Source organism: Passer montanus, unplaced genomic scaffold (assembly GCF_014805655.1).
Source record: "Passer montanus isolate IOZ18808 unplaced genomic scaffold, ASM1480565v1 scaffold141, whole genome shotgun sequence".
Lineage (NCBI taxonomy): Eukaryota > Metazoa > Chordata > Aves > Passeriformes > Passeridae > Passer > Passer montanus.
In genome coordinates, this window is record NW_024361053.1 from 913,149 (window position 1) to 940,053 (window position 26,905).

The window sequence follows — 26,905 nt, forward strand, 5'->3', positions numbered from 1 at the left end:
TAAGGGGGGGAGAAAAGACTTTTAAAAAAAAAAAAAAAAAAAAAAAAAAGAATGGCTGAAGTTTGCGGTGCTGTGGGGTTTTTTACTTTTTACCGCGGTTCCCGGCTGCTCTGACGGCTCTTCCCGCACGCAGCCCTGGGCGGGTGCCGGGGCTCGGAGCAGGACGCGCAGTGCCCCGGCGCCATCGCGGTGCAGAAGCGCATTGACTGCCACCCGCAGCCCGGCGCTTCCCAGGAGGCCTGCGAGGCGCGGGGCTGCACCTGGTGCGCCAGCGATGTGTCCAACGCTCCCTGGTGCTTCTTCCCCGAGAACAGTCCCTACGGCTACGCGCGCAGCGGGAACGCCGAGCAGACCGACAAGGGCTGGAGGTGAGTGCGTGTGGAGCCCCGGGCGCTGCAGGCCGGCCCTGCCCCGGGGCCGCCGCTGCCGCCCCGGGCACCCTCGCCGAAAACATTCCCGCAGCTGCTGCGATACACCTGTGGCAAGGAGGGAAAGGGACACCTTTCCCCGTGTGTGCCGTAGAACTGGGGCTTGTGCTCTCACCACACCTCAGGTGAGGGAACCAGGTGTAGGCGCGGAGTGGTCCCTCCCACCCCGGGAGCTGTGCCTCAGGAAACTACGAGGTCTCCTTTCTTTGGGGACCTCTGTTTTATCCATCAACATCAAGGAGGGCCCAAACTGACCTCAGGGATTATTTCTCTCAGTAAGTCAATGATTTATTTGTAAAGAGCTGGCGCAGGGTAGCTGGGTGGTCCCCTGGCCTGCCCGAGGGTGGTCTGAGGCAGTGATCACTCGTGGTGGGCACCAGCATGTGTTTCCACTGCAGAGTCACGCTGAACAAGCGCCAGGCCTTGTCCCTCTTCGGAAGTGACATTTCCCCGATCGTCTTGGAAGTGGAGTTCCAGACCAAGGACAGACTCCGGTTCAGGGTGAGTGTTTGGGGGGCTGCAATCATTTAGCCAAAGCAACACATGCTAAGTAGTGAGCTGACCTGCCCCCTGCTCACCTTGCTTTAGCTCTACGACCCCAACGCGCAGCGGTTTGAAGTCCCACTCAAGATCAGTGGCCCCGGGGTTACTGCTGAGGAAGCCAACTATGAGGTGGAGTTCTCAGATGATTCCACACACTTCACGGTCAAGAGGAAAAGCACTGGCACCGTGCTGTGAGTACTACACGTGATTCATGTTGCTTTTTGTAAAAGTTAGGTGTGATGGGGTGGGCACTCTTTCCTTACACCCTGTTGCTTGGGTCTGTGGTACAAGGGGTCAAAGGATGTGGTGCAGATTTATGCCGTGTCCCTGAACAAACTTTCATTATTAATGGGGGTATGTGCCTGTATAACAGACAATTATCTATGTGCATGTATAAAAGTTTATTCCGTAAGTCAAAAACCTTCTGAGGCTACAATTTCATGGCTTGGGATGCTGGTAAACTCAACTCAACAAAGCACTGAGCTAAGATTTCTGAAATTTGAGGTGTCAGGATCTAAGCGCCAGATCTCCTGACACTCTCCAGCAGGCAGGTCTAGGAAGCTCAAAGCAATGGAGGCTGTAAGCCTCTGATTTCCACTGATGTCAGTGAATGGCACTGGCTCTAGTTTGTCCCTCTGCAAAAATACCATTTGTTTTCTCAAGCTAGTACTGTAAGTTTAACTTCAGCAAAAGCTCCTCTCACTAACAAATGTCACCAGGTGTCTTAATTTCCTTTTTCCTTGGCTTCCATCAACATATCTCTAGTACATAATGCTACTCTAGAAACAGAGTCCCAATCAAGGTGCATTCCTGCCAGCTGCTTTTGGGAATGCAGCAGTGAGCAATATAAGGATGGCTTAACATGAGTGATGTAAATAAGACAATACAGCTTCTAGAATGGTCTGCATCATGCTGGGTTTTTAATGAACTGACCATCCTTTTGAACTACAGTCTCATGGCATCTCTTTATACCTGTCACAGTCAATTCTGTAAAGTCTTATTTATGTCAGCTATTTTAAATGAATGTATTATGCATTACTCTGATAACAAAAATAATTTAATTTCTCATTAGACTTAACAGCTCTGTGTAAACAGTGGTCTTTTGTTAGAGGCCTTTTCTTCTTCTTTCTGTAAAGACTTATTAATTGGAATGCTGATGTAAGGGGTGAATGCATAGCAAGAGCTCATGGCCCATTCTCATTCAGCCCTCCTCACCTTCACCCAGACCCCAAGGGTTTAGCCTGGGTTGATCAAACTTGAGATGTCCCAGCAGAGGGGAGGGGCCTGCCATGGAGCAGATGCAGGGACTGCCAAAGACAAAACTGCAGTGACAGGCAGAGGAGCACAGGTCAGTCCCCACTGAGAAGGTTTCCAGAAGGGCACATTCAGTGCCCTGCTGTGGGCCTGGGGAAGCCTCCTCCATGTCCCTCCATCTCTTTGTGCACCAAGGCCCGTGCCCAGCAGCAGCAGAGGTGTGGGCTGCAGCCATGCTGTGCTGCAGAGCCCAGGGAGGCAGAGGGCAGCCTTGGTTTGCAGCACCAGCACAGCATCAGCAGTGATGCTCTGCTCTCCAGCATCCCCGTGGGAAATTGTACACTGCCTCCAGGCAGGTAAAGGAGTGCTCCTGAAACTCAGCCAAGCCCCAAAAGAGGAAATTGTGGGTGAATATAATGCACAAATAATGGACTTCTATCCTGCAAGCAGTGGCAAGGCTGCTCCCAAAATATTGTCACCAGCAGAGACAGAGGATTTTGTGTACAGAAAGGGAAATTATATGTTCTTGGGAATTCTTGTTTCATGTGAAATGGCACAGCCAGTACTGTGGTCTAAAGGATCCTGTCAGGGAGCCATTCCTCTCACAGCTGAATGATATTTAGTTTAGTTATATTCCCTGTGTGAGGAGCAGAAATGCTTCCCCTTCATTTGTTTGCCTGTCCATCCTGTCAGAGTGAGGAAATGCAGGTGCTCAGAGATAACTCCACAACCTGTCTTAGAGGGATTTGCAATCTCCTTAGCTACCAAAAGAGCTGTGCAGATGGAATCTTTCAAAACAGGAAAGCAGGTTATATATCCTGGCCTAAAATCTATGGTTGGCTGCATTTACTTTACTGAAGGATGAGCCCTCAGCAGTCAGCATATAGGAACATTCCCATCAGTGGCTGCACTTGACTGGCTGGGTCCAGGGGTGCACTGGTGGCATCTGGCAGGTTAAGTAGATTTTCGTGTTAGTTCAACCTGCCCAAAGGCAGGTTTGAATGCTAAAACACAAAAGTTTTCCTTTGGGTTCCCTCCAGAAGTGGGAGCAGCTGCTCCAGAGCACCCAGGCACCGAGCTGCACAGCTGGTGGTGTCTGTGCCTGGGCCAGGTTAGGGCAGGCTGTGTGGGAGAGTGTCCCTGAGAAACAGGCAAGTGCCTGACACCTGGAGGGACTTTAGCCTCCTGTTTTAAGATGTGAACAGCCATGGCCTTACTGTCTCAATGAACAGCTGAATCAATTGTTGATTTCTATATGCACACAAACACTGCTCAGAACAGTCAATGTGGGCAAATAAAACCTTTTCAACAGGTGCTGCAGCTGCACTCCCCAGTTGTTGGTGGATTACTTGTGTCTGCACCAAACCAGGTCAGGGTTCTCTCCTGGACCTTTTAAATATCTCTGAGGAAAACTTTCCCATAGAAAAACAATTACGGATTCTCAGAAATCTGCTTTTCCTTATGCTTCTTATGCCTTGCTAGCTGAGCCATGCTGCTGGATGACCTACCCCCCAAGAAAGCCTAAATTCATGATGCCCAGCATGCTCTGGCACAGCTGACAGGCCACCTGGGAAGGAAGCAGCCTGTCCCAAGCAGAAACACAGCGTAGGTTTGGGTTGCTGTTTCAAAGCCCACACCTGTATTTCCCTGCAGTCTGTCCTGCCATCCATGTCTTTGTGGGGTGTCAGACTCCTGTCTGTCTGCTTGATAGAAAACCCTATCCCCACTCTGGCACTCCCGTGCACAAAGCCTCCTCCTTGTGAGGAATTATTTCATTGCATATTAGAAATGTTGGAGGGGAGAAGCAGAGGAGGCTTTGAGTGTGCTTCATGGGCATTTCTCACACTCACTGCATGCAGAGAGACATAGCTGAGCTACCCAAGGAGGGCAGGACAAACTCCGGGCTCCATGTAATCACAATGACAGGGGAAAGGAATAAACTGTGTGAGAGGAGAGACATTAACAGCTGATTGCAAACCTCAAGCAGAGCCAGGAGCAAGAATAAAAGGCCAAGTCCTGCTACATTTTCAGCTTGCTCCAAGCTAATCAGTTGACAGCTGCTGCTTTGCCTGCATGAGGCAAAAATTAGACAGAGTCATGTAGGGAGATGATCCAGGCACTGCTGGGGGCTGCTGGGACCAGGAGCGCTTGGGCTGCCTCCCTTTGTCCTCCCAGTAATGCCTCTTGGCTTACTCCCTTTACTTTTCTCTTTCTCATCCACTGTGTCCCATCCTGCCTCCTTTCTACTCTGCTTTCTCCCTCTCCAGTGCTCCTGCTGTTTTGCCACTATCCACGGAAGGTCCCTTTCTGTGCCAGTAGCTATCCAAAGCCATGGGTGTAAAGAGGTGCCATGTCCACACATTCACTAGGGAGATGCCAGGGGGATCAGATGAGACACAGCAAAGCTTCTGCTTCCATCCAGACATAGGGTGTTTTTTGTTTTCCATGAGAAAACTAGAAACCTGCATCTGATTTAAGGCTGCAAGTCACAGTTCTGAACCCTGAGGGTCAGGGACTAGGGCATGAATCTCCTGCCCCACAGGAGAAGGTGCCAAACTACCACCATTGTTGGGCAGAGCCTCTTTTTACTCCTGTCATGCTTGGAAAATAACTGTTTTGGCAAAATTGGTGGGGTCAGTGGAAAAATGTTTTGTCAAGAGATTGGCTTTAGTTTAGTAAATCTTTGCTTAGGATATCCTGGTTGATCTTGCAGCTCTTGTGGGAAACTGTCCTGTGGTTGGCCAGAGCCCTATATTAGTCAAAACAGGAGAGAAAATACTGTGTTGTAATAAGGCAGGTGAGCCAGCTAAACAGCCTGTGAGTTGTTTTGTGGCACTTGTGGCACATACACTCAGGTTAAATGCTGTTCTCCTTGCTGCTCCTGCCACACTGTCAACAGCAACCACTGGAGGAGGTAGTACCAACTGAGAGCATGAAGGCTCCAAGAAAGCGTAGATTTTCTCAAGAACAGAGAGTAAAAGGCTGGGAACTGTTTGCTTTAAGACAGTGATAAATAACAAACACATGCTCGTTTTGCAGAGTGTGATTACTCTGTGGGACTCATTGCCCCAGGGCAGCACTGGCACAGGAGGCCTAGCAGGATACACATTCAGGCATAATAAAAAAATCATCTGTAGGAAAATAAAACCCCCGAATACTTTGTCTCCATGCTTCACAACATCAGTTAATTCTATGAAAACAGCCAGAAACTTCCTCCATAAGGAGATTATTGCAAGACTGGCTCTGAGTGACATCTTATGCCTTCCTTTGTGATATCTGGCCTGGGCCATTTCTGGAGACAAGGCTGCAGAGGGATGGACTACTGATTTGATTCTCCACTTTAATATCCTGACTTTTCCTTCATGATGTCACACAAATAATGGAAGGCAGAACATATTTTTTTACAAGCTAGATACTTTCTAGTAAGCGTTTGGAATACCTTGTTTGCTGTTGCACTTGGGAATATACTGCAAAAATAACCAAAACCTAATCAAGATTTTCCCTAATTTCCAAAAAGGCTGCTGTAGAGTTCAGCTGCCTTTTTTTTTATTTTTAGCACAGACACCACTTACTACAAAGGTGTTTTTACATGGGCAAGGCTATTAGAATGATTTATAATGCTATTCTCATAACTGCAGTTTTGCTGAAAGCAAGGGAAGGAAATTGTATGCATCATGGGTAGAATGGGTTTGTTCCTAGTTAGTGAGAGCCTTTATTTTAGTCTTCTAATCATTAAGATTTATTTTACCTAGGCAAGAAATATTGTAGGTATATCACTTACCCAAGTGTTTTTCAGAGCAAAAATTAAGCATTGTATATCCAGTGAGTTATAGGACATTTCCTGATACCACAACAATGAACACAGTAGAAGTAGAGCAGAAATGTGTCAATAACTGTAAATATACTCTGCACTTCTTTTTTTTTTTAATAAATGTTATGTTTGTGGAAAATCTATTGATTACTCCTGCTGATTTTCTCACCTACTTGACAAATCATCTTTAAAGTAAGATAAACATGTAAAAATTCAGTCTTGGGTGACCTTCTGCACTCCAGTGGTGTTCCAAGACTTAGAGCTAATAAGGAATACAGCTGTTGTGAAACAGTGTTATGGTTTAACCCCAGCCAGCAGCCAAGCACCACACAGCTGCCTGCTCTCTCCTGACTGAAAGATGGAGAGAACCGGGAGGGTAAAAGTGAGAAAACTCATGGGTTGAACAATTTAGTGAAAGGGAAAAAAAAAGGAGTAGTAGTAGTAGTAGTAGTAATAAGGATAATAATGTAATTAAAAGGAAAATAACAGAGAGAAAAATAAAACCCAACAAAGAAAAGTGATGCAAATGCCAACAATTGCTCACCACCATCTGACCGATGCCTTCCAGTCCCTGAGCAGCAGTAGATTTTCTCAAGAACAGAGAGTAAAAGGCTGGGAACTGTTTGCTTTAAGACAGTGATAAATAACAAACACATGCTCGTTTTGCAGAGTGTGATTACTCTGTGGGACTCATTGCCCCAGGGCAGCACTGGCACAGGAGGCCTAGCAGGATACACATTCAGGCATAATAAAAAAATCATCTGTAGGAAAATAAAACCCCCGAATACTTTGTCTCCATGCTTCACAACATCAGTTAATTCTATGAAAACAGCCAGAAACTTCCTCCATAAGGAGATTATTGCAAGACTGGCTCTGAGTGACATCTTATGCCTTCCTTTGTGATATCTGGCCTGGGCCATTTCTGGAGACAAGGCTGCAGAGGGATGGACTACTGATTTGATTCTCCACTTTAATATCCTGACTTTTCCTTCATGATGTCACACAAATAATGGAAGGCAGAACATATTTTTTACAAGCTAGATAGGGACTACTTTCTAGTAAGCGTTTGGAATACCTTGTTTGCTGTTGCACTTGGGAATATACTGCAAAAATAACCAAAACCTAATCAAGATTTTCCCTAATTTCCAAAAAGGCTGCTGTAGAGTTCAGCTGCCTTTTTTTTTATTTTTAGCACAGACACCACTTACTACAAAGGTGTTTTTACATGGGCAAGGCTATTAGAATGATTTATAATGCTATTCTCATAACTGCAGTTTTGCTGAAAGCAAGGGAAGGAAATTGTATGCATCATGGGTAGAATGGGTTTGTTCCTAGTTAGTGAGAGCCTTTATTTTAGTCTTCTAATCATTAAGATTTATTTTACCTAGGCAAGAAATATTGTAGGTATATCACTTACCCAAGTGTTTTTCAGAGCAAAAATTAAGCATTGTATATCCAGTGAGTTATAGGACATTTCCTGATACCACAACAATGAACACAGTAGAAGTAGAGCAGAAATGTGTCAATAACTAAATATACTCTGCACTTCTTTTTTTTTTTAATAAATGTTATGTTTGTGGAAAATCTATTGATTACTCCTGCTGATTTTCTCACCTACTTGACAAATCATCTTTAAAGTAAGATAAACATGTAAAAATTCAGTCTTGGGTGACCTTCTGCACTCCAGTGGTGTTCCAAGACTTAGAGCTAATAAGGAATACAGCTGTTGTGAAACAGTGTTATGGTTTAACCCCAGCCAGCAGCCAAGCACCACACAGCTGCCTGCTCTCTCCTGACTGAAAGATGGAGAGAACCGGGAGGGTAAAAGTGAGAAAACTCATGGGTTGAACAATTTAGTGAAAGGGGGAAAAAAAAAAAGGAGTAGTAGTAGTAGTAGTAATAAGGATAATAATGTAATTAAAAGGAAAATAACAGAGAGAAAAATAAAACCCAAGAAAGAAAAGTGATGCAAATGCCAACAATTGCTCACCACCATCTGACCGATGCCTTCCAGTCCCTGAGCAGCAGTGTCCCAGCCAACCTTCCTGATAGGTTTAATGCTCAGCAGGAAGCCATATAGTATGGGATGTTCCTTGAGGCCAGCTATCCCAGCTGTGTCCCCTCCCTGCTACTTGTGCACCCCCAGCCTCCTTGCTGCTGGGGCAGTGTAAGGAGCAGCAAAGCCCTGTTGTGCTCTGTTAAGAACTGCTCAGCAGTAATTGAAACATCTCTGAATTATCAACATCTTCCAGCACAAATCCAAAACATCACCCCACATCAGCTACTATGAAGAAGGTTAACTCCAGCCAAAACCAGCAATCAGTGGAAATGTTTTTAGCAATCTGAGATCTGGGCTCCTTAGGTGATGCTCCTCAGCAGCTCAAGAATGTTGAGTCAATCAGTAGATTTGAGGCTCATTTGAAAATAGGGTGTGTACTCCCCACTCTCTAAGGTGCTTTAGCACTTTTTGGGCAGCTGGTGCATGCTATGGTAGCCCAGGCCCTCTGGAAGGGGGTGCCCAAGCTTTGCCAGGAGGCTTAGACTCCTTTTTTGGATAGGCATAGGAAGTTACAACTAAATTTGCACACATATAATATATGGGGTGGCCTGGAGGCCAAGAAAAGCAGATGTTATAGAGGACATTTTCTCCATGTGACTTAGTGGACCAGTTGTTTGCAACTTCAAATAATGAGCTCAGTTCTCCAGGATTCATTGCAACAGGAAGAAAAAAAAAAGACCAAACCTCTCCCAACTTAAAATTATTTTTGAATGTCCAGGTAATGCATGATGTTTGTCCTAATGATGTATTATATCTGTGTCCCAAGTCTCCTTATTCTGAAGGTTTTGTAAGACCACTTTAGGAGTGCCAGCAGCTGGTTGCTCACGGCTGGTGAATCATTGCTTTAAGCCACTGCACACACTGCAGTCATTGGCCTCCAATAAACCTCAACAGAGTAGTTGTTCAGAGAGGTAAATCATCGTGTCCAGTTCATATTACAAAGGACTGATGATTGCACTCCTGAAAACCATCTTGTACAGCCTTTTAGTCATCCCCCTCAAACATTGTGACAATGTTAGTCATGAGCTACACCTTCAACATGAGCAGGATGTTTTATCTGTCTGCCTACTCACCTTCCTTTAATACTGCTTCTTTGGTCCACTCCAGTTGTGTTTCATCCTCATAGCCAGTGGCTTGACTGCTGGGTGTGAGACGAGTTCCCTTGCTGGCCAAAAATGCTAATTTTTACAGAGACCTTTTCAATCTGAGTCACTCTTTTTCTTTCTGATAAGAAGTTAAAAATTAGAGAGGTTTACTCTTTAGTATAGTGCACTGTGTATGGCAAAAGTGCAGCTTTTTTCAATCAGGCTCCTTGGACAGGCAGCTGACTGTTCAAAGACAATGGGCCAGGCAGATGTGTGGGGAGGCTGGTTTGTTCAGGCAGGAGTGTTCTTACCACTGACACACTAACAGCTTAAGACTTCCAGCAGTAAATGTGACTGCAGCTATTACCTCTTGTGCAAAAAGAAGGGTTCTTGTGCTCACAGACTTTGCATCGTCCATCTTCTAGCGGAGGTTGCATTTTTGACAGTGTGCAACTGTTCAGCTGTGTTCTTACATTTTTAAGACCCCTTCTGTTGTCCATCACAGTGGTTTTATGGTTCATAGGACTCTTGGAGGAGAACCACGCAAACTCCTGCAAACATGATGTCATTTTATGCTCCTTCCTGTTTTGTTCCTTCTATCTACTTTAAACCAGTAGGAGGGAGGGTTGGAGAAATATGACATTTTCTTTTATTGTATGCAAGGGTTTAAGGAATGGCATATTTTTTTTAATTTAAATGATTGCTCCTTGCGAACACCACATGAGCAAATACATAAAGTAGCACAACAGCTACCATAGTGTGCTGGAGAGCACAAGGACTCAGGAAGCTGCTTGGAGTGAAGGGAGACAATAGTGCCAGGGGAAAACCTGTTCATGCTTTCCTTCAGATGGAGATGACATAATGATGCCCAGAAAAAAAAAAGAGAGTAATTACCAGCCTTTTTTTTGTCATGGTTAATGCTATATTTAGCACATAGCTATGCTGGCATGCAGAGGTCTAGGGAAAGACAAGGCTGATGGGGAGCTGTGCTGGTGGGGGTGGCAGCCCCCAGGGAGCTGAGCCATGGAGGGGTGCAGAGCAGGGCACTGTTGTGGCAGTGTCACGCAGAGGTAGAGTTGCCTGAAGGAATGCATGAGTCATGAGCCAGTCTCTCCACAACGTGTGAAGATATGGTGGAGCAGAGGGCTTGTTCCTAGGGTTGTCATTTGCACCACCCCAGTGACCCTCCTGGTCAGAGGAGGGGACTTGCTGAGCTGAAGTAATACTTTAATGCCATGGTAACACTAGGAGTTCTCATGATAGGGAATGTCCATGCTATAATGTGGGTACCACAAATGTACAAAGCCTCATGTCCTCTGAACAGACATCATGGGGAGAGCTCAATGACTTACAGCAGATATTTAAACTTTTTCGAAAGCCTTTCCCCTCTGGCATAATTTGAGGTTTTCTCAACCCTGTGGTCTGCTCAGAGCAGTGACCCTTCCTGTCTTGGCACACAGCAGAGCTGTGTGACAGTTTTCCTTTGGGCAGGAATATAGCTCCAAAGCTCCATCCCTATTCCTGCACAGCAACTGCTTCTTGCAGAAAGGCCTCTATTTGTCAAGGACTGGATCTAATTCTCAGGGATATTTTGCATGCATAACCCTCCTAAATGAAAATAATTTTATTCAGTACTGCATGTAGGTGGATATAATGGAAAGGAGGGAGGTAGGGGTTCCTGCTGGCAAAAAACAAACAAACAAAAAAAAACAAATCAAGAGTTATATACAATTCTTACTTTTTCTGCTTGTAAGAAAGGACAAATAGACTTTTTAAAAAAGCCACACGGACCCTTTAGTACTTGTGTGTAACTTTGGATTTGTCTAGGAAAATTTAGGGATATTTTTTGCCTGAGTTTTGCACGGAGAGGCAAGGTAGCTCCTTAAGCATCCCCATGAGCAGCTGTCCTTGCAGGCTCATGGGGAAAGCCCACCACTGTTGGGGAGCAGTGGTGCCCTCCCAGTCCTCCCAGCAGCAGGGACTGGCCCCCGGGAAGGGGTGCTGGTGGCCCAGGTGGCAGGCCACTCACCAGAGTGCTCTTGTCACGGGGGTAGAGCTGCTCCCCACCAACACAACCCATCTCCCACTTCTCAATTTACCAGTCAACCATTTAATTTTGTCAAAATCATTGAATAGAAGAACATTAAAAGGAGAGTTATACCACTTCTGTTCTCTATGGCATGGGCTCATTTATTTTAATTAGCTGTAACAAATTCATGGTTAAACAAGGCTCGAGAGGGTGCTATCTAAATGAGCTACTCATGGCATACACATGACCATTAACAAAACACTTCTCCACAGCTTGACTATGTTCTCCCCCATCTAACTTGCAGCTCATTATAGCTCTAGAGATAGGAAACAGAATGTAGCACCTAATTAAAATGTGAGCCTGTGTCCACAGATGATTTAATAGAAATAAATGCATTAAGCTGGTGAGAGAAGCAGGAGAGAGTCATCACAATAAAAACATCTTGTTCAAGCACAGTCTGGAGAAAACCATCCTCTATTTTCAGCACCTGCATGAAGTTGGGGGTATTTGTGTCCTGATACAGCAAAACATTAAAAAAAGCTGATAAAATGTCTGTTGTTCTCATTAAGTATTCTGAACTCCACTGTGTAATAACAATTTTTAGCCTTTCACTTTGGTTGTCATAGAAATAGCATAAGCAACCACTTATTTTGATAATAGATTTATAATCTGTCTTCTGTTGTTTTAGTTGCTCTTTTCAAAATTATATTGGTGCATTTTTTTGCATAAGTAGATGTGATATCTTCAACCATTGCAAGATTAATTTAATGTGTTAGGTTAAGCACTTTAGATGCATGCATAGAATTTAATGTATTTTAATACTGTTTTTCTCCAAAATACATTAAAAGTATAAATAGCTGGACATAAATTTAAAATAATACCTTCCAAAGAGAAACAAACTAATCCTGTCTCGCTCTGTTTGTCACAGGTGGGACAGTCCCCTGGTGGATCTGTTTTTCTCCAACCAGTTCCTTCAGATCACCACCGCCGTGCCATCCACTTCTGTGTATGGGTTTGGTGAACATGAGCACCCGACCTTCAAGCACAACATGAACTTTGTTACCTATGGCATGTACTCCAGGGACCAGGCACCAACGGTAATTCACTCTATGCAACACTTTGTCCTAGCTTGTGTCACCAAAAGGAGGTGGGAAACATGGAATGTCACAAGCTTTGCAGGTATCATCAATTTTAATTAAAGACTAAGCCATGAATTGTTTTGAGGGAACTTTGAAACCCTTTATCAGAACCTTTCTCACAGTGCAATTTTCAGGAAAAAGTATATTGTGTGCCAAGATCTTGGTTCAGGAGAGTTTTACATTTTATGCTTGGATCAATCCCTGTTCATCCAAACAAGCTGGACTCCAGCAGGACTCATTAGATATTTGGCTGAACTGGAGTCAGTGGTTGATGAGTCTCTTTTAACTAGAAAAATGATTCTTACTCATGCCAGTCTGAAGGGTTTAGCAGAATATCAAAGATTTAACTAGGAAAGATTAAAAAATTCTGTTGTGATAAGGCAGAAAAAAATCTTTTCTGTAAATTTGACTTCACACCAATTTAGATTAAAAAATCCCCAACCATTCAAAATAAGTTTCTAACTATGAATAAATTTATTTCTTTGTCTGTGCATGAGTATCTACTTGACAAAAGCTATGAAAGATAGCAAAGTCAAGTCATACTTCATGTGTTATGTTTCAGGCATTTGCCAACCTCTATGGAGTGCACCCTTTCTACATGTGTGTGGAACCAGACTCCAATGCCCACGGTGTTCTCCTTCTGAACTCCAATGCACAAGGTAAAAAGATACATGGATTCCCTACATGGACTGCATATAGAAATATGATAGATTAGTAAGTATAAAATACTGTTTTACTGACTGCTTTTTCAATGGGGTACAAATATGAGTGACTGCACAGCTAACTAAGCTTCCAGGACTAATAGATTTTTCAAAGATTTTTCAAAGGAATTTCAGTAGAATGAATTTTTAACAAGGAATTTGGGCATTTTTGGGCATTTTCAGGGAAAATACATTCTTAACTTTTTTATGAAAATAGATGCAAATAGAGGGAAAGAAGAAGGTGGAAGAAATTTCCTCTGAGATTGGCATAACAAAATCAAATCAGTTTATGTTAGTCCTATATTCTGTCTTTGGAGAATAGTTTTCTGTGTTGCCATGGTCACCTTACTGCATTAATCTAGTGGTATAATTTCAGAAAAGGGGAATCTTCACTTAGTCTATAAAATCAGTTTCCCCTGGCAGACAATGGCTTACAATAAGACTAAAATAGCATAGAGGAACCCTAAACACAAACTTGTTGATCCTTTGTATAAATATGAAACTGAGACAAATGGATGTATGCAATCTGTGCTGGGTGGGTTTCTGTGATTTCTTGCTGCACCATGCCAGTCTGAAAGCAGAGATTACAGAAACACTGGGCCTGCCTCCCTTCAGCCCTGTTTGCTCATCCAGTCGTACCCACAGGGAAGAGCCCAGCATGCACACACCTAGGATAGGTAGGATAGAATAGAAGATTTCATTTGGAAGGGACATAAAACATACCTGTAGTACAACTGCCTGAACACTTCAAGGCTGATGAAAAGCTAAACATGTTGTTAAGGCATTGTCCAAGTGCCTCTTACACACTGACAGTCTCGGGGCATCAGCATCTCTAGGAAGCCTGTTACAGCACTTGCCTGCCCTCAGTAAAGAAATGCCTCCTAATATTGAATCTCAACCTCCCCTGATGCATCTCAGGGCATCAACATCTCTAGGGAGCCTGTTACAGCACTTGCCTGCCCTCAGTAAAGAAATGCCTCCTAATATTGAATCTCAACCTCCCCTGATGCATTCTTAACCTATCCCCATGTATAGTGCAGAGTTTGTTTGTGCTGAGGGCCTTTTTTTCCCCTTTTAGATGTTACTCTGTCTCCAAACCCATCTTTAACTTTCCGCACTATTGGAGGGATCCTGGACTTCTATCTCTTCATGGGACCCACTCCTGAAAACGTGGTTCAGCAGTACACTGAGGTTAGTAGAAAAGTGCACTTGGCACATGGAGCAGTGCCTTGTAACACAGTCCTGTCAGTATCTGGTAGTATCAGTGGGTTGTGCAGGCAGAGCTTTGTGTGATCCATTTGTACAAAGCTGCAGCTTCAGATCCATGGGAAAACTGGCGTGTGCTCGAGCATCTGTGAACAGTCTGAGTGTCACAGGCAGGCTGGCTGTTCAGTGCACATCTCCAGCCTCTCCTGCAATATGTCAGGGTGGGATGCAGGAGTACACTAAATGGATAAAGGGATGCAATGATTAGAAAGGTATCTGTGTAAGCTTACTCCTCTCTGGCTGTCACAGTTTTATAATCTTTGCTGTATGACATAACTGCATTTTGACACTGCAGGCCAAGTAAACAAACTAGGCAGAGCACAGATGGGAATGTTTGGGAACTTTACATATGCTGGATTTCAGAGATATTGAATGGACTTTAAAGTGTTCAAGCCTTTATTTGCCAGTGGAATTGCTTGCTGATTTTGGAGCCATCAGGCTGTTTTTTACTAATGAAAACCTATATTATTGCATTGGAGAGTATGAATGTATAACACTGCATTTACTGCTGTCTCACAGAGTGTAACTACTTGCTATCCAATTGCCCAGTGTTTTCCACAGAACTGAGAGTACACATGCTAATGGCTGATTTGAAAGTGTACATGCAATTTTTATATAGTGAGGACTGTGCAGAAAAAAGTAGCAGATAATATGTTTTTCCTGGTCACCAAATGATGCTTCAACTGGGCCTTGCCACAGAAATTGCCACCTCAGACGCAAGCTGTGTATGCAAAGAAATCAGTGTCAAACCTAAAGAGTGTGGAGCAGAGCTGGAGTAAGCATGTTGCTGTGAGAAGGGGGAGTCACTGTGCAGACCCTGAGGATTAGGCTGCAAATGCCTTTTCTGAGGAAGGCTGAACAGGGTAGGGCATCCCAGAGCCAGGCACTCAGAGCTCACAGCAAGATCTGCATGTGCTCTGCCTTTCCCCATGCGCCCCTCAAAGGGGCCTGAGCTCTGATCTTTGTGAACATTTTGTCTTTCTTGGCTTTTTAAAGCCTCCACAGCCTATGCTTGTCTTCTTTTAAAGTGCCTGTATGGGAACAGAAATACTGTGGTTTAGAGCAAGGGAAAAAGAGGATTTAACCCAGAAGGAAAGTATTTCTGGGTTCTGCTTTGGTGAAGAAAGGGATAAGACTTGCTCATGCTGCTGTTTTGGGAAGGCTGGAGCTTCTCTGGGGTGGTGGGCTCTGCTAGACCTTCCTTTTCCAAGGAGAGGCTCAGGTGCTACCTCCCAGAGAGGTGAGAGGCTGATGGTGCTCCTCCATGTCCTGGAGAAGGAGCAACTGCTCTGTTGCTTGGAGGTTTCCAGCTGCCTCTGCACATCATCCCCACCCGTTGTCTGCCATGGTTTAACCCCAGCTGGCAGCTCAGTCCCACACAGCCACTACCACTCGCCCCCCCAGTGGGCTGGGGGAGAGAATCCAAAGGGTAAAAGTGAGAAAATTCGTGGGTTGAGATAAAGACAGTTTAATGGGTAAAGCAAAACTGTGCACACAAGCAAAGCAAAACAAGGAATTCATTCACCAGTTGCCAGGAGCAGGAGGGTGTTTAGACACCCCCAGGAATCGGGGGAATGGCTGAACATGTGACTGTTACTGGGAAAGACAAATGCCAGCACTCTAAATATCCAGCTCCCCCTTCCTCTTCCCCCAGATTTATGTGCTGAGTATGAAGCCATTTGATATGGAATATCCTTTGGGTCAGTTGGGCTCAGCTGTCCTGGCTGTGTCCCCTCCCAACTCCTTGTGTACCCCCAGCCTCCTCACTGATGGTGTGGAGTAAGGAGCAAAGAAGGCTTTGACTCTGTGTAAGCACTGCTCAGCAAGATCAAATATATCCCTGAATTATCATCACTATTTTCAGCTCAAATCCAAAACACAGCCCATTCCAGTTACTATAAAGAAAATTAACTATATCCCAGCCCAAACCAGCACACACTATTTCTGATGCCAGTGCCACAGACCGGCAAGCAAGCTGGGATTTTAACTTACACATGGGTAATAAAACCAGTGGGGAGAAAAGCGAGGGGGAAAAGTAAAGCAACTCTCCCCCAGGCTGGAGCTTTGATCCCCATTTCAAGGGAGTTAGTGCAGCAGTACGATGGAAATTAGAGCCACGCCTGTTCCTTTTCAAAGTCTTTTACTGGTGTTTGAAGGCAGCATTTCTGTGGCTTAGCAGGTGGTCAGCATCTGAAAATAAAATGAGAGAGTTCTCACTCCCCAGCTGATGGGTAGTGGCAGCTGACTTTCCACCCCTGTCTCTGGAAATGGAGCTGGAGCAAAGAAAACAAGGTAAAGGAGAGCAGTGGGCGTCTCCTAATGAGATATGTCACATGCCAGGACAAAAAAATCCTGTTCTGTATTCTCTGAGCTTGTGCTCAACTCTCTAGGGAATCTTAAAGAATGCGTGTTAGTAATTTCAATGTGAAATAATAACTTCTTCAGTAAACATCCTGAAATTCCAAGGTCAAAAATGTTACAATTACCATATTATTAGTCTCTAGGGTAATAATTTGGCTTTTATGTACAAGGTATGTGGGAAGGTGAAGGAGACAGAAAAGACTTTATTTTTCAATTGTCTTTTCTGTCACACTGAGAGGATTTTCCCTATGCAGTCATTGTCATGCTGTAGGGAAAGAAAAGGGGTAGAAAGGAGAAGTGTGATTGATGTCTGCAAGGCACTGCTCAGCAGCATGGCTCGGCTCTCTGAGCTGTTTGCATGGGTCTCCTCTGCAAATTGGTGTTTTGGGAGCTCCTGGCTGCAGGGGCCCCTGGTGGGATCAGGTTGCACTGCTGCAGAGCTTCTCTGGAATAGCACCTGCCTCTCTCCTGAGCAACTCTGCCACAGTCACTGCTTTTCAAGGGACCCCTCATTTTATCTGTCCAGCATGGCCCCACTGGTGTGGCAGGGTGGCCAGGTGCCAGCAGGCACAAGCTGGTGAGAACAAGGGAGTTGTTTTCAGAGCAAAGTGCTTTACACCTTTCTCAAATGTTTTGTGCCATTGCCTTCAGTGCCACCTCAGTATCTGAGCCACCTCTCTGCCCCTGCTATGCTTGTTTCTGTGAGAGGTTTAGGAGCTTAGCTGTGATTTCGTGTGGCTCCCTCCAAACCAGTGAGTTAGGACAGCTTTGTAACAAAGCTCTTTATTTGGCCTCCGGAGTATGCAAGATTTCCCCACACACATCTCCAGGTTGTCACCAGCACCCAGGATGGACCATGGACTCTTGGCCAGAGCTGCTTGGTCCAGGCTATGCCAAGAGCAGGGCTCTTGGCTCTCTGTGTGGTGATCAGGGTTGATTTGAGCTGCTCTGCCAGAGTCACCAGCCTCTCTGCATCCTTGGAGTGAGGACAGGTAACAACAAAAGCTGTGGTGGCCCTGCATGCCAGCCTGGCGAAGGATAATCTGCTTTAAATGGGCTCCAAGAGTGAGGCAAGGTGTGAGAAGGGAGCAGAGGGTGAGTGCTGATTCGTCTGTCCCTCTACTGTGTGCTGCAGGGAGCAGGGATGAGCTGTAGGATACCTCCTGCCAGTGGCACCTGAGTGCTACAGCAGTGGCAGCAGCTACTGGTATGTGCTGGGCATGGTCCCATGGGAAGGAGCAGCCTCCAGCCCAGTTCTTCTGCTCCCTCCTGCCCCTGAGCCCAGCTGTGTGGGATGTGACTCCTGCACATCTAAGACATCTAAGATTGTCCTGTACAGCTCTCTCTATATGACAGTGATCACATTTTTCTCCTACTGCAGAAGAGGTCTGGTGTGCAGAACAGTTATGTAACATAAATCTCACTTTTAACAGCAAACACCTCCGTTTGCAGGAGGGTGAGAAAAAGCAGTAACAAGCTGAAGAGTTCAGGCAGTGACCTGAGCCTGGCTGAGGCTCTGCAGTCACACCTAATACCAGGCCAACATTGCCAAGACCACTGGTGGCCTTTCAGAACAGACCAGCAGTGCACAGCAGTAGTGTGTGAGCTCCATAACAAGATGCTCAGGAATGTTCGGGTTCAGAAACCAGATGTTTAATAGCTCTTGGGTAAAGGCCATGAATGTGTTATTTTATCACAAATTATCCAGTAACAAGCGGTAAGTGAGCATACTGTAAGTCTCCTGATTTTGTTTGGAGAGAAAATTGCTGGTTTGCTTCCTCCTTACAGAAGTGTGGGCTAGTTACAGGTGCAAGGGACCTCAGAGGTCTCTAGTCCACTCTCCTATTGGAGACGTAACATGAGGAACCTGCTTGCACATAGATCTTATCACAGATGATTCAGTGAGAGCTTGCAGCTGAATTCCCCAAGAAGAAATAAACAACTGATAATTTTTTGTGCAGCAGAAACCAAGATTTGAAGACCTTGGCATTGAAAATCCTTAGATTTTTTATATTACTGAGGTTGTGAGCATCTTCTTTATGGTTCAGCAGCTACAGGGTCTTTTTTTTTACTCTCCTAAATCAAAGGTTAGCTTCTGTTAACAGACTTTGAGTGAAGGTTACCCTCTAACTGACTGGGTGCCCACAGGACTCAGCTGCTTGCCTTAGTCATAGCAGATGAGCTGGATACAGATGTGTGGGCCTTAGCAGCGCCTGTGGAATTTAGCCATTGTGTATTTAGCCATACAGAAACACTAAACCCAGTGCATTCGCCCACTTGGGTTTTCTAGTTTCCTCCTGTAATTCCTCTTTGAAGAAAGGGAGTTGAAGCAAATATCAAGCTTCAAAAATAATTTGTGTGGCTAATTAGGGTGGAAGATTAGCAATCTGCATTGTGAGACATCTTAGCTCCTCTGTCAGCACAGGAAGGAGTACCTCCCTCCAGCCTCTGTGATATATAGGCATACCTCTGCAGCTCTCTCTCTCTCATCAAAGTCTTTGGTCATAATGTTAACAGGATAGGATCGTGATTTTACTCTATAGAATATAGTACATATCATTGTACATAGTATATATCTAGTACATATAATTGATGCTCATATTAATAGCATTAGTTGTCCAATAATCCAACACAGGGGAAAAAAATGCAGATCACCTGCTTCCCAGACACAGATTTTATCTGTTAGATATACTTGTTTCCACTGAACTTCACTCTTACCACAAAATGCTTCCAGGGTGCCTCCTTGATACATCAGTGCTCAGGTGTCCCTGAAAAAAGTGAAAAAAATATACATAATGCTAAGTTATATAAACAGGCAAAAACTTACAGTGACTTTATTAAACACTAGGAGTTATTTAAGAAACCAGTGCAGGAAGAATTCTGGAACAGAAAATACGATCTTTTTTTTTTAATTGGTTTTGCACTACGATATCTTTGCGCTTTTTTTCCCCTCTTCATTTTGGATACCCCATATGTTTCCCATTTCTACGTTTTGCTCCCTCAGTTCCCCATCTACCTTTTCTGATTCTATGGGAGTCAATTTTGCCAAGCAGTCTTTCTCTGGCTGCTGCACTTTCTGATCATTTGTATGCAGAATGCAATCTGTATGAATTAACTAGATCCTAAATATATATCAAATCCAACTTGAGTCTTCAGGTTTGCAAAATTACATTCCTGCCTCTGCTGATCCATCTGTGAGTGGGTACCATATGTCAGTTACTTTATCAGGAAGCTTCAGGGGGATCCATTAGAGAGAGTCCACAGCATAATTAGAAAAAAGAACATTTGTTTTCCCAGCTGCCCTGTTTTCATCCTTCCTCTTCAAATGTTCTGCTGGTTTCAATTAAGCTCACCATAGATGCACCAGCCTGGTGAACCTAGAGAACTAATTGCTTTAAAAACTTAATATCTTCCTTGCAAGGTAGATATTTTTCTGTTGGTTCAGCTGTAATCCCAAACTCCTCAAGGGATGCTGTCACAAAATACTCTCTCACTCTGTGGTCCAGAACGGCACAGCACCATTCCATAAGGGTGAGCAGGTGAACCCCAGCAAACCCCAGTGCTGGGGACATGCCCTTTGGGAAGGGCTCTGACTGACACACCAGTGGCCACAGCTCCACCTCCATCCTCACTGCTCTCCACCTGGATGCTTGACAGGACGTGGGGAAGAAGCCAGTCCCCATCCAACTCTTGGAATGCATTGTGTTGGCAATGTCCCAGACTGACTGTCCTCCCCTGGTAGGAGTGACCTGGGGTATCACAGGACCCAGAGCAGAGATGCTCAGCAGTTCCCACTGCCTCTGCCCAGGCTGGCTCCCCCTGTCCCCTTTCCCAGCCTGCTTGGGAAGAGGCAGCAGATGCCATGCAGACATCTTGCCAGGGCACAGGGCTCTGCATTGAGCTGCAGGATTAATATTTATCAGCCAGTTTTCCCTATTTCTCTTGTCCAAGATGAGAAGCCTGTGCACAAAGCATTTTATTTCATTAGGGAGTTCTTTTGTTTTGTTCTGTTTTTTAACCTTGTTTGTAGAGGTCATTCTCTGTTTCCAGTAGAGAAAGCAAGGGCAAAATATGCATCTGCTTTAGGAGCACAAAATGGTGGGTTCACAGAGCTCATCCTGCAGCCTTTGCTGGTCTAAAACAAGCTCTGCTGCCTCCTCAGATGAAGTTATCCTTAACATGTTGAGTGTGGGTGTGACAGAGAAGAAGACTTCTGGCCCTGAGGCTGGCCATGCTGTGTTGAGCATGTTGGTGCTGTCTCACAAGGTGTCTGGGAGATTGTCCTGAGCCATCACATCCCATTCAGCTCTCCACAGAAAACCCCAGGAGAGCTTGAAAGATGGTCTGGGTGATCAGATGTGTCCAGACACGCTGGAAAAAACCTGATGACATGTGCAGGAGATGGGGTAGCACCAGGGTAGTTATGGCGTGTCTGCCCCTTGGCCTCCCCCTACATGGTGGGCACCACCTTTGTCCATTCAGGGCCTGCCCTGGCAAGGGCACAGCAGTGTGCAGTGGGAGCTGAGTGCTTCTGTGGCAGGAACATGCTGCTGAGAGCTGCTCTCACTTCTGAATATCCCAGCCTCCAGCTGAATTGGAGAAGTAGGTGTTGAGGAGGATCAGGAAAGTTAAGTCTGATGGGACAGCACAAGCAGCAGGTGTGTGGGGCACCTGTGCTGATCAGCTGGAGCATCCCTGCTGGAGACACCCAGAGCATTAACCTCGCCAGTGGTTATGGCCTCCTTATATTTCTGCTTATCTGATACAGCAGCATCCCAACAAGTGAAAGCACACTGTAGCCAGATTTGTAATGTTTGGCTATGTGTTCCCAAGCATTTCTTGTTTGGAAGTAATTTACCCTGTGTGTTTCCCAGCTCAGGGGCATTAAAAGCATCCTCAGCTTTTCTCTGCCTCTCTCCCACATGTGGTTTTCTGTCTGATGCACTTTGTACATCCGTGTACGGATGCTCTAGAATGTGATGTATTTTAGGGCAATTTCAAGCTCAGCCTTGCTTTCCCAGGTCAAACTCCTCCTAGAGAAAATCCCATAGGAATGTGTTCCTTCATGCAATGCATCTCCAGAGAGCTTAGTGATGCAATAGAGACTGCCAGAAGTGCCTTGTTTTATTTATTTGAAGTAGATGGGATTTAGCTGCCAATATGCAAGTTTTGTTGTTTTTCACTTTTCAGCATAATTACCTAACTATGGAGATCCACAAGGAAATAAGGGAGGAACCATTATTTAGCCAAAGGGGGACAATTGCTGCAGCTGATTAATAAGTCATGGGTGCTTACTAGCTACTAGATTTTCATGTGTTGCCTGCAAAGGTGTTAGAAATACAAATCAAAGGTTAGTGTCATTGGATCTAACTGAAGTAAGGATTTCAGATGTGCCCCAGAAAACACTGGAGTATACTAATGAGACAAAGCCAGACTTCAGCTTATTTGTAGAACAGACACATCGTAATTGCCCACTCCTCATCCCAGGTTACCACAGCAGCTGTCACCGGGGGAAGCAGAGCAGGATGCCTTGCTTCCCTGTGCTCTCAATTGAGTTTCCTCATGCCATTTACAGATGGATTACATTCAGACAGTGGGAATCAAATATTTATAAAATCATATTTAGCTCATTACCTTGTGTTTCAGTTGAGAATTTTGGGACCAAACAGTATATCTGGTCTTGAAGAGGGTTGTCAGTGCCTGGCAACACAAGGATTTGGGCCAGCAATAACATAAGTAACTGAGTTTCATCAGATTGGTGTAAATATGATTAAAACTTCAGGGAGCTTAAATAAAGATCAGACTGTTGATTAGTTAGTTCAGCTGGATATGGCAAGAGAAGTTTGCAAAGCTTATGTTGCTGTGTGTGGTTGGAGATTTGCCTTCTGTTGAGGAAGGGATTTGTGGGCTTTTTGTGGATCAGGTGGCATGAGGCTCCACACTGGATTTCTGCTGGCATGTGCCCTGTGAGTGAGGGCACATGTTGCTGTGCAGAGGCTGAGACCACATTTAACATTAGCCTGGATTTTATAAACCATGTCTTCCACTGGGGTGTCCTTAGAAGTGATGCTCAGTGCTGGCATTGTTGGAGTCTCTCTGAAGGGCAAGGATCCACCAGGAGAAGTGCCAAGCATGCTGTGCCAAGAGCCACTCGGAGAAAGGAATGGGTGTTTAATGGGAGTGTGATGCCTATACCCTGGCCTTTGTGCTTTAAATGATCTGGAAGCCTCTCCTGGTGTTTCAGAGTAACTTCTTTTCCTCTCACCCTGGTATTTGTGTATTCCTCACTCCTGCTGCAGGCCATTGGACGCCCTCACATGCCAACCTACTGGTCTCTGGGATTCCAGCTCTCCCGCTGGGGCTACAACAGCCTTGATGTTTTAAAGGAAACTGTCGAACGCATGAAGCACTATGACATCCCATATGTAAGTAGGAATCTTTCACTGTGTGTGCTAATGTTACACTCTGAAGTGAGTACAATTGTAATGGAGGAAAAGTAATTGTCTTACAAAGAGAGTTGTAGAATACAACGACATTCATTATCTTATGTAGTGGGTTTGTATGTAATATCTTCATAGTGCTTAAAAGAACATTTAAAGTGGGCTGTGAACATCATGTTTAAGTGCTGCTCTTGGCTGCATAGCAGGTGATTTTGGTATGGATTTGCTATTATGCAGTATGAGGTGCTAGCATTTTAAAAACAAATAATGAAAACAAACTTCTGATTCAGATCACTGCAAAATAATTGCTAAACTAGGGCTTTTACATTTTCTTGTAGTCCACTGCTAGGATTACAATTACTCTCTTAGGTTTCATTACGTACATTAGTTGCCTTTTAGAAATACCATTGCATGCATTCTGATTTCTGTATCAAATACTTCAGTCATAGAATCATAGAATAGTTGGAGTTGGAAGAGACCATTAAAGGCCATCTAATCCAACCCTCCTGCAATGAGCAGGAGCATCTTCAACTAAATCAGGTTGCTCAGAGTCCCATCCAACTTAATCTTGAATGTTTCTAGGGATGGGGCATTCACCATCTACCAGTGCAACCACCTCATTGTAAAAAAAATCCTTCCTTATATCTAGTCTGAATCTACCCTCCTTTAGTTTACAACCATCACCCCTTGTCCTATTGCTACAGACCCTACAAAAAAGTCTGACTTCAGTTTTCTTATAAGCCCCCTCTAGGTATTTAAAGGCTTCAGTAAGTTCTCCCTGGAGCCTTTCCTTCTCCAGGCTGAACAGCCCTCTTTGTCTCAGCCTGTCCTCATAGCAGAGGTGCTCCAGCCCCTCTGATCATTTTTGTGGCCCTCCTCTGGACTTGCTCCAAGACATCCATGTCTTCCCTGTCTGAGAACTCCAGAGCTGGACAAAGTAATAACATAATTTTTTACTTGAAAAATGTTTAGGATGTCCAACATTATGATATTGACTACATGGAACGTCGCCTGGACTTCACCTATGATAAAGTGAATTTTGCTGGTCTGCCAGAGTTCATGAAGGAGATGAAGAAGAATGGAAAGCACAATATTGTGATTCTGGTAAATTAATGATTTTGCTAATTATTTCTCCATTTATAAGAACTATTTCTAGCATAGTCTTCATAGCAGTACCTAGGTGCTAACACATGTATATCAGTGTAGCAGATTTTCCATTTTCTCATATGTTGAGAAGAGCTGAAGAAAAAGTTCTCACAGATTTAATTTTTAGAAGTGTTGTCTTTATTTGATATCTCTCTACCAGTATCATCTCTATACCAAAACATTAATTCTCTGTAGCTTTTTCCCCACTCAGTTATGAGCAATTTTCCCTCTGAGTTGACATTGCTTTCATGCAATTCTTTCCCTGAAATGAACAAATTAATTTAATACACATACACAAATAGCTGAATAGTGGAAAAAATTCTATTCCTAATCACTCTGGAATATGCTAACTACAATCCATGGGTTTTTTGTACTTACTTTTTTATCTAAGTTAATGTGAGAGATGATTACTTGTATGCAAATTTGTGGAAACTGTATATTGAACCTCTAACCAAAATTGGCATATGGCCAAATGAATTAATTTGGATACAACTGAAATTGGGGTTTTCCATCTTCCCCAGTAAATTTTTCCAACAAAATTTGCTGGTTTTCTCCAGCAATTCCCTGTACATGTCCTTGTGCCAAAATGACTGTCACAATATCTAAGTGAGCACCAGTGGTGGCAAGGAAACTGGAGACCAGTTTAATCGAAATTTAAGTAAAGGTGAAAATAAATTAGGAAATTAAATAAAGTCCATTGATAAATTCACAAGATCTTGTTCTCCAGGGTCCCCCAGCAGCTTAGCAGTAGGAGGGCTGCACTCCCCAGAGCAGGCTGCAATTTGTTCTCCATAACCACTGGGGGCATTTTAAATTGCAGCAGGACAGATTCAAGGCAAATGTTAGGGTGAAGCTGCTGGTCTGCAAAGTGAGCTGAGCAACAGACTTGATACACTGATTCAAATAAGTGTATTCTCCTTCAGCCTTTCTCTGCTAGGCTAAACAAACACATTCACCAACAATTATATTGATGGCTCCTGCTTTTAAGGAGACTGGGATTCAGTTAATCCAGCTCAGTCATGATGGACAGGTCACTAATGTTTGGACCCTAAGTCAAACCAGTCCTTTTAAAATAAGGGCCATGTTCCTCTTCTTGCCCTGGGGGTCCTGTCAAAGGCTTGTGGAGAGAGAGACTGAACAGCAGAATCCTGAATTGTGGTACAGTACTGGTGTATCTGGAGTGAAGATAAGCAAGAGCTACTGCAGTTTCCTCATCTAAAAATTGCATTATCTTGTTAAATAGATAGATTAAGGCAAAAGTGCCTCCCTTCTGTCCTTATTTTTTCCTCACAGTTTGTTGTGAAGTTTAGAACATGACTGAGGATGATGGACTAGTCAGCACCACAGATAGCTATATCAGTGTTTTCTTTTTAATTGTGAGTTTTCTGATAGTTTCTTTAAACATACCTTTTATTATTTGCCTAATCTGTGCTTTGGTGTACTATAATTTCATTTCCTACTAGGACTCTCAAACAAAACCACACAGCCTAAGTGATCAATTACATATTGATAATGGAACCAGCAGTATGCATACAGTGAATGCTGCTTGCATACAGCAGTATGCATACAGTGAATGCTGCTTGCTAGCCATTTGTCCCTAAAAATGCCTTCCCCTGAAGGTTCCATTCTGAGAAGCTCGGGGGTGCAGCAGTGAAATCAGTTTTCATCAGTGAAGGTTCAAGGCACAGCGTTTAAATAGTAACAGATTAGTAAGTCACTTTGATGGAGGGAAACTTTAAGACAAAAATAGACCCAAATTAAATGGATACATCATTGTAAATAACTAACCAGTAGTGAGCACATGTGCTGTCAGGACTGATTGCTCTTTTAACAGTTAGGCAGTTTAGGCTCTTTGTAACCTCAATACTGCTCTAAAAATGATCTAATCTCTTAGAACTGTAACCACAGCTCTAACCACATTAAATACCACATGCCTATTTATTGGTTTATCTCAAAATAGTTTGGAAAACATTAATATAGGAGCAAAATACAAGAGTTTGGGGTAGCTCTTCCTATGCACTCTTGCATTTCAGTAAATATATGGTTGTCATTTCTTTATCATCACTCTTGGGATGTTTCCAGTTGTTTTGCACTTGCTACTGGGTATGAAGCTACAGGCAAGCAGTTGTGGTTTAGTGGCTGAGCTATATCTTCTTCCTTATGAGTTTAACTTCAGCAACATTTTTAAAGCCCTTTCAGTTTCTCAGATGGCACATTCTGCAGCAGTGCAGGTAGGTGTTGCTGTATAAACTCAGCTGTTAGACAGATGCAAGGAACACAGCAACTCTAATTCATGCAATGAGCTAATGGGAATCCAGATAGGAAGCCTTTCTTTCATCCTTCCACTAACCTGTAACCGAGGCCTGTCTTCTGCTCTAGTTCTTTAGCCAAGCTTGTGAAAAAAGAACAAAAACTGAGCCAGTCTGTCCTTCATTGTTTAAACGTTAATGAGAAGTATATGTTGCACTGGTACTGAAGTTTTCTATTTTCACTTTATTACAGTTGCTGATATCTCTGTCAAAATCTGTCTGTTAGCATTCTTTAGCAATGTAAAGTATTCCCCTAAGTTGAGTCAGGAGCTGGAGCAGTGTGAAGGGTTTAATTTCCAAGGGACAGTAGGTGCAATCAAAGCAAATGTAATCC

General features: G+C 44.0%; 1 protein-coding gene across 1 annotated transcript in view; it reads left to right on the top strand.

The window, feature by feature from the left end:
* The first annotated feature begins 92 nt into the window (after positions 1-92).
* The window catches only part of LOC120498137 (maltase-glucoamylase, intestinal-like), a 59,352-nt gene continuing 32,539 nt past the window's right edge, over positions 93-26,905 (top strand). The window contains exons 1-8 of the mRNA XM_039700519.1: positions 93-368; positions 827-929; positions 1,017-1,162; positions 12,138-12,306; positions 12,911-13,007; positions 14,128-14,240; positions 22,976-23,101; positions 24,089-24,220. Coding sequence (XP_039556453.1) covers positions 12,259-12,306; positions 12,911-13,007; positions 14,128-14,240; positions 22,976-23,101; positions 24,089-24,220 — 516 coding nt within the window. The 5' untranslated portion in view covers positions 93-368; positions 827-929; positions 1,017-1,162; positions 12,138-12,258. The remainder of the gene's footprint in view (positions 369-826; positions 930-1,016; positions 1,163-12,137; positions 12,307-12,910; positions 13,008-14,127; positions 14,241-22,975; positions 23,102-24,088; positions 24,221-26,905) is intronic.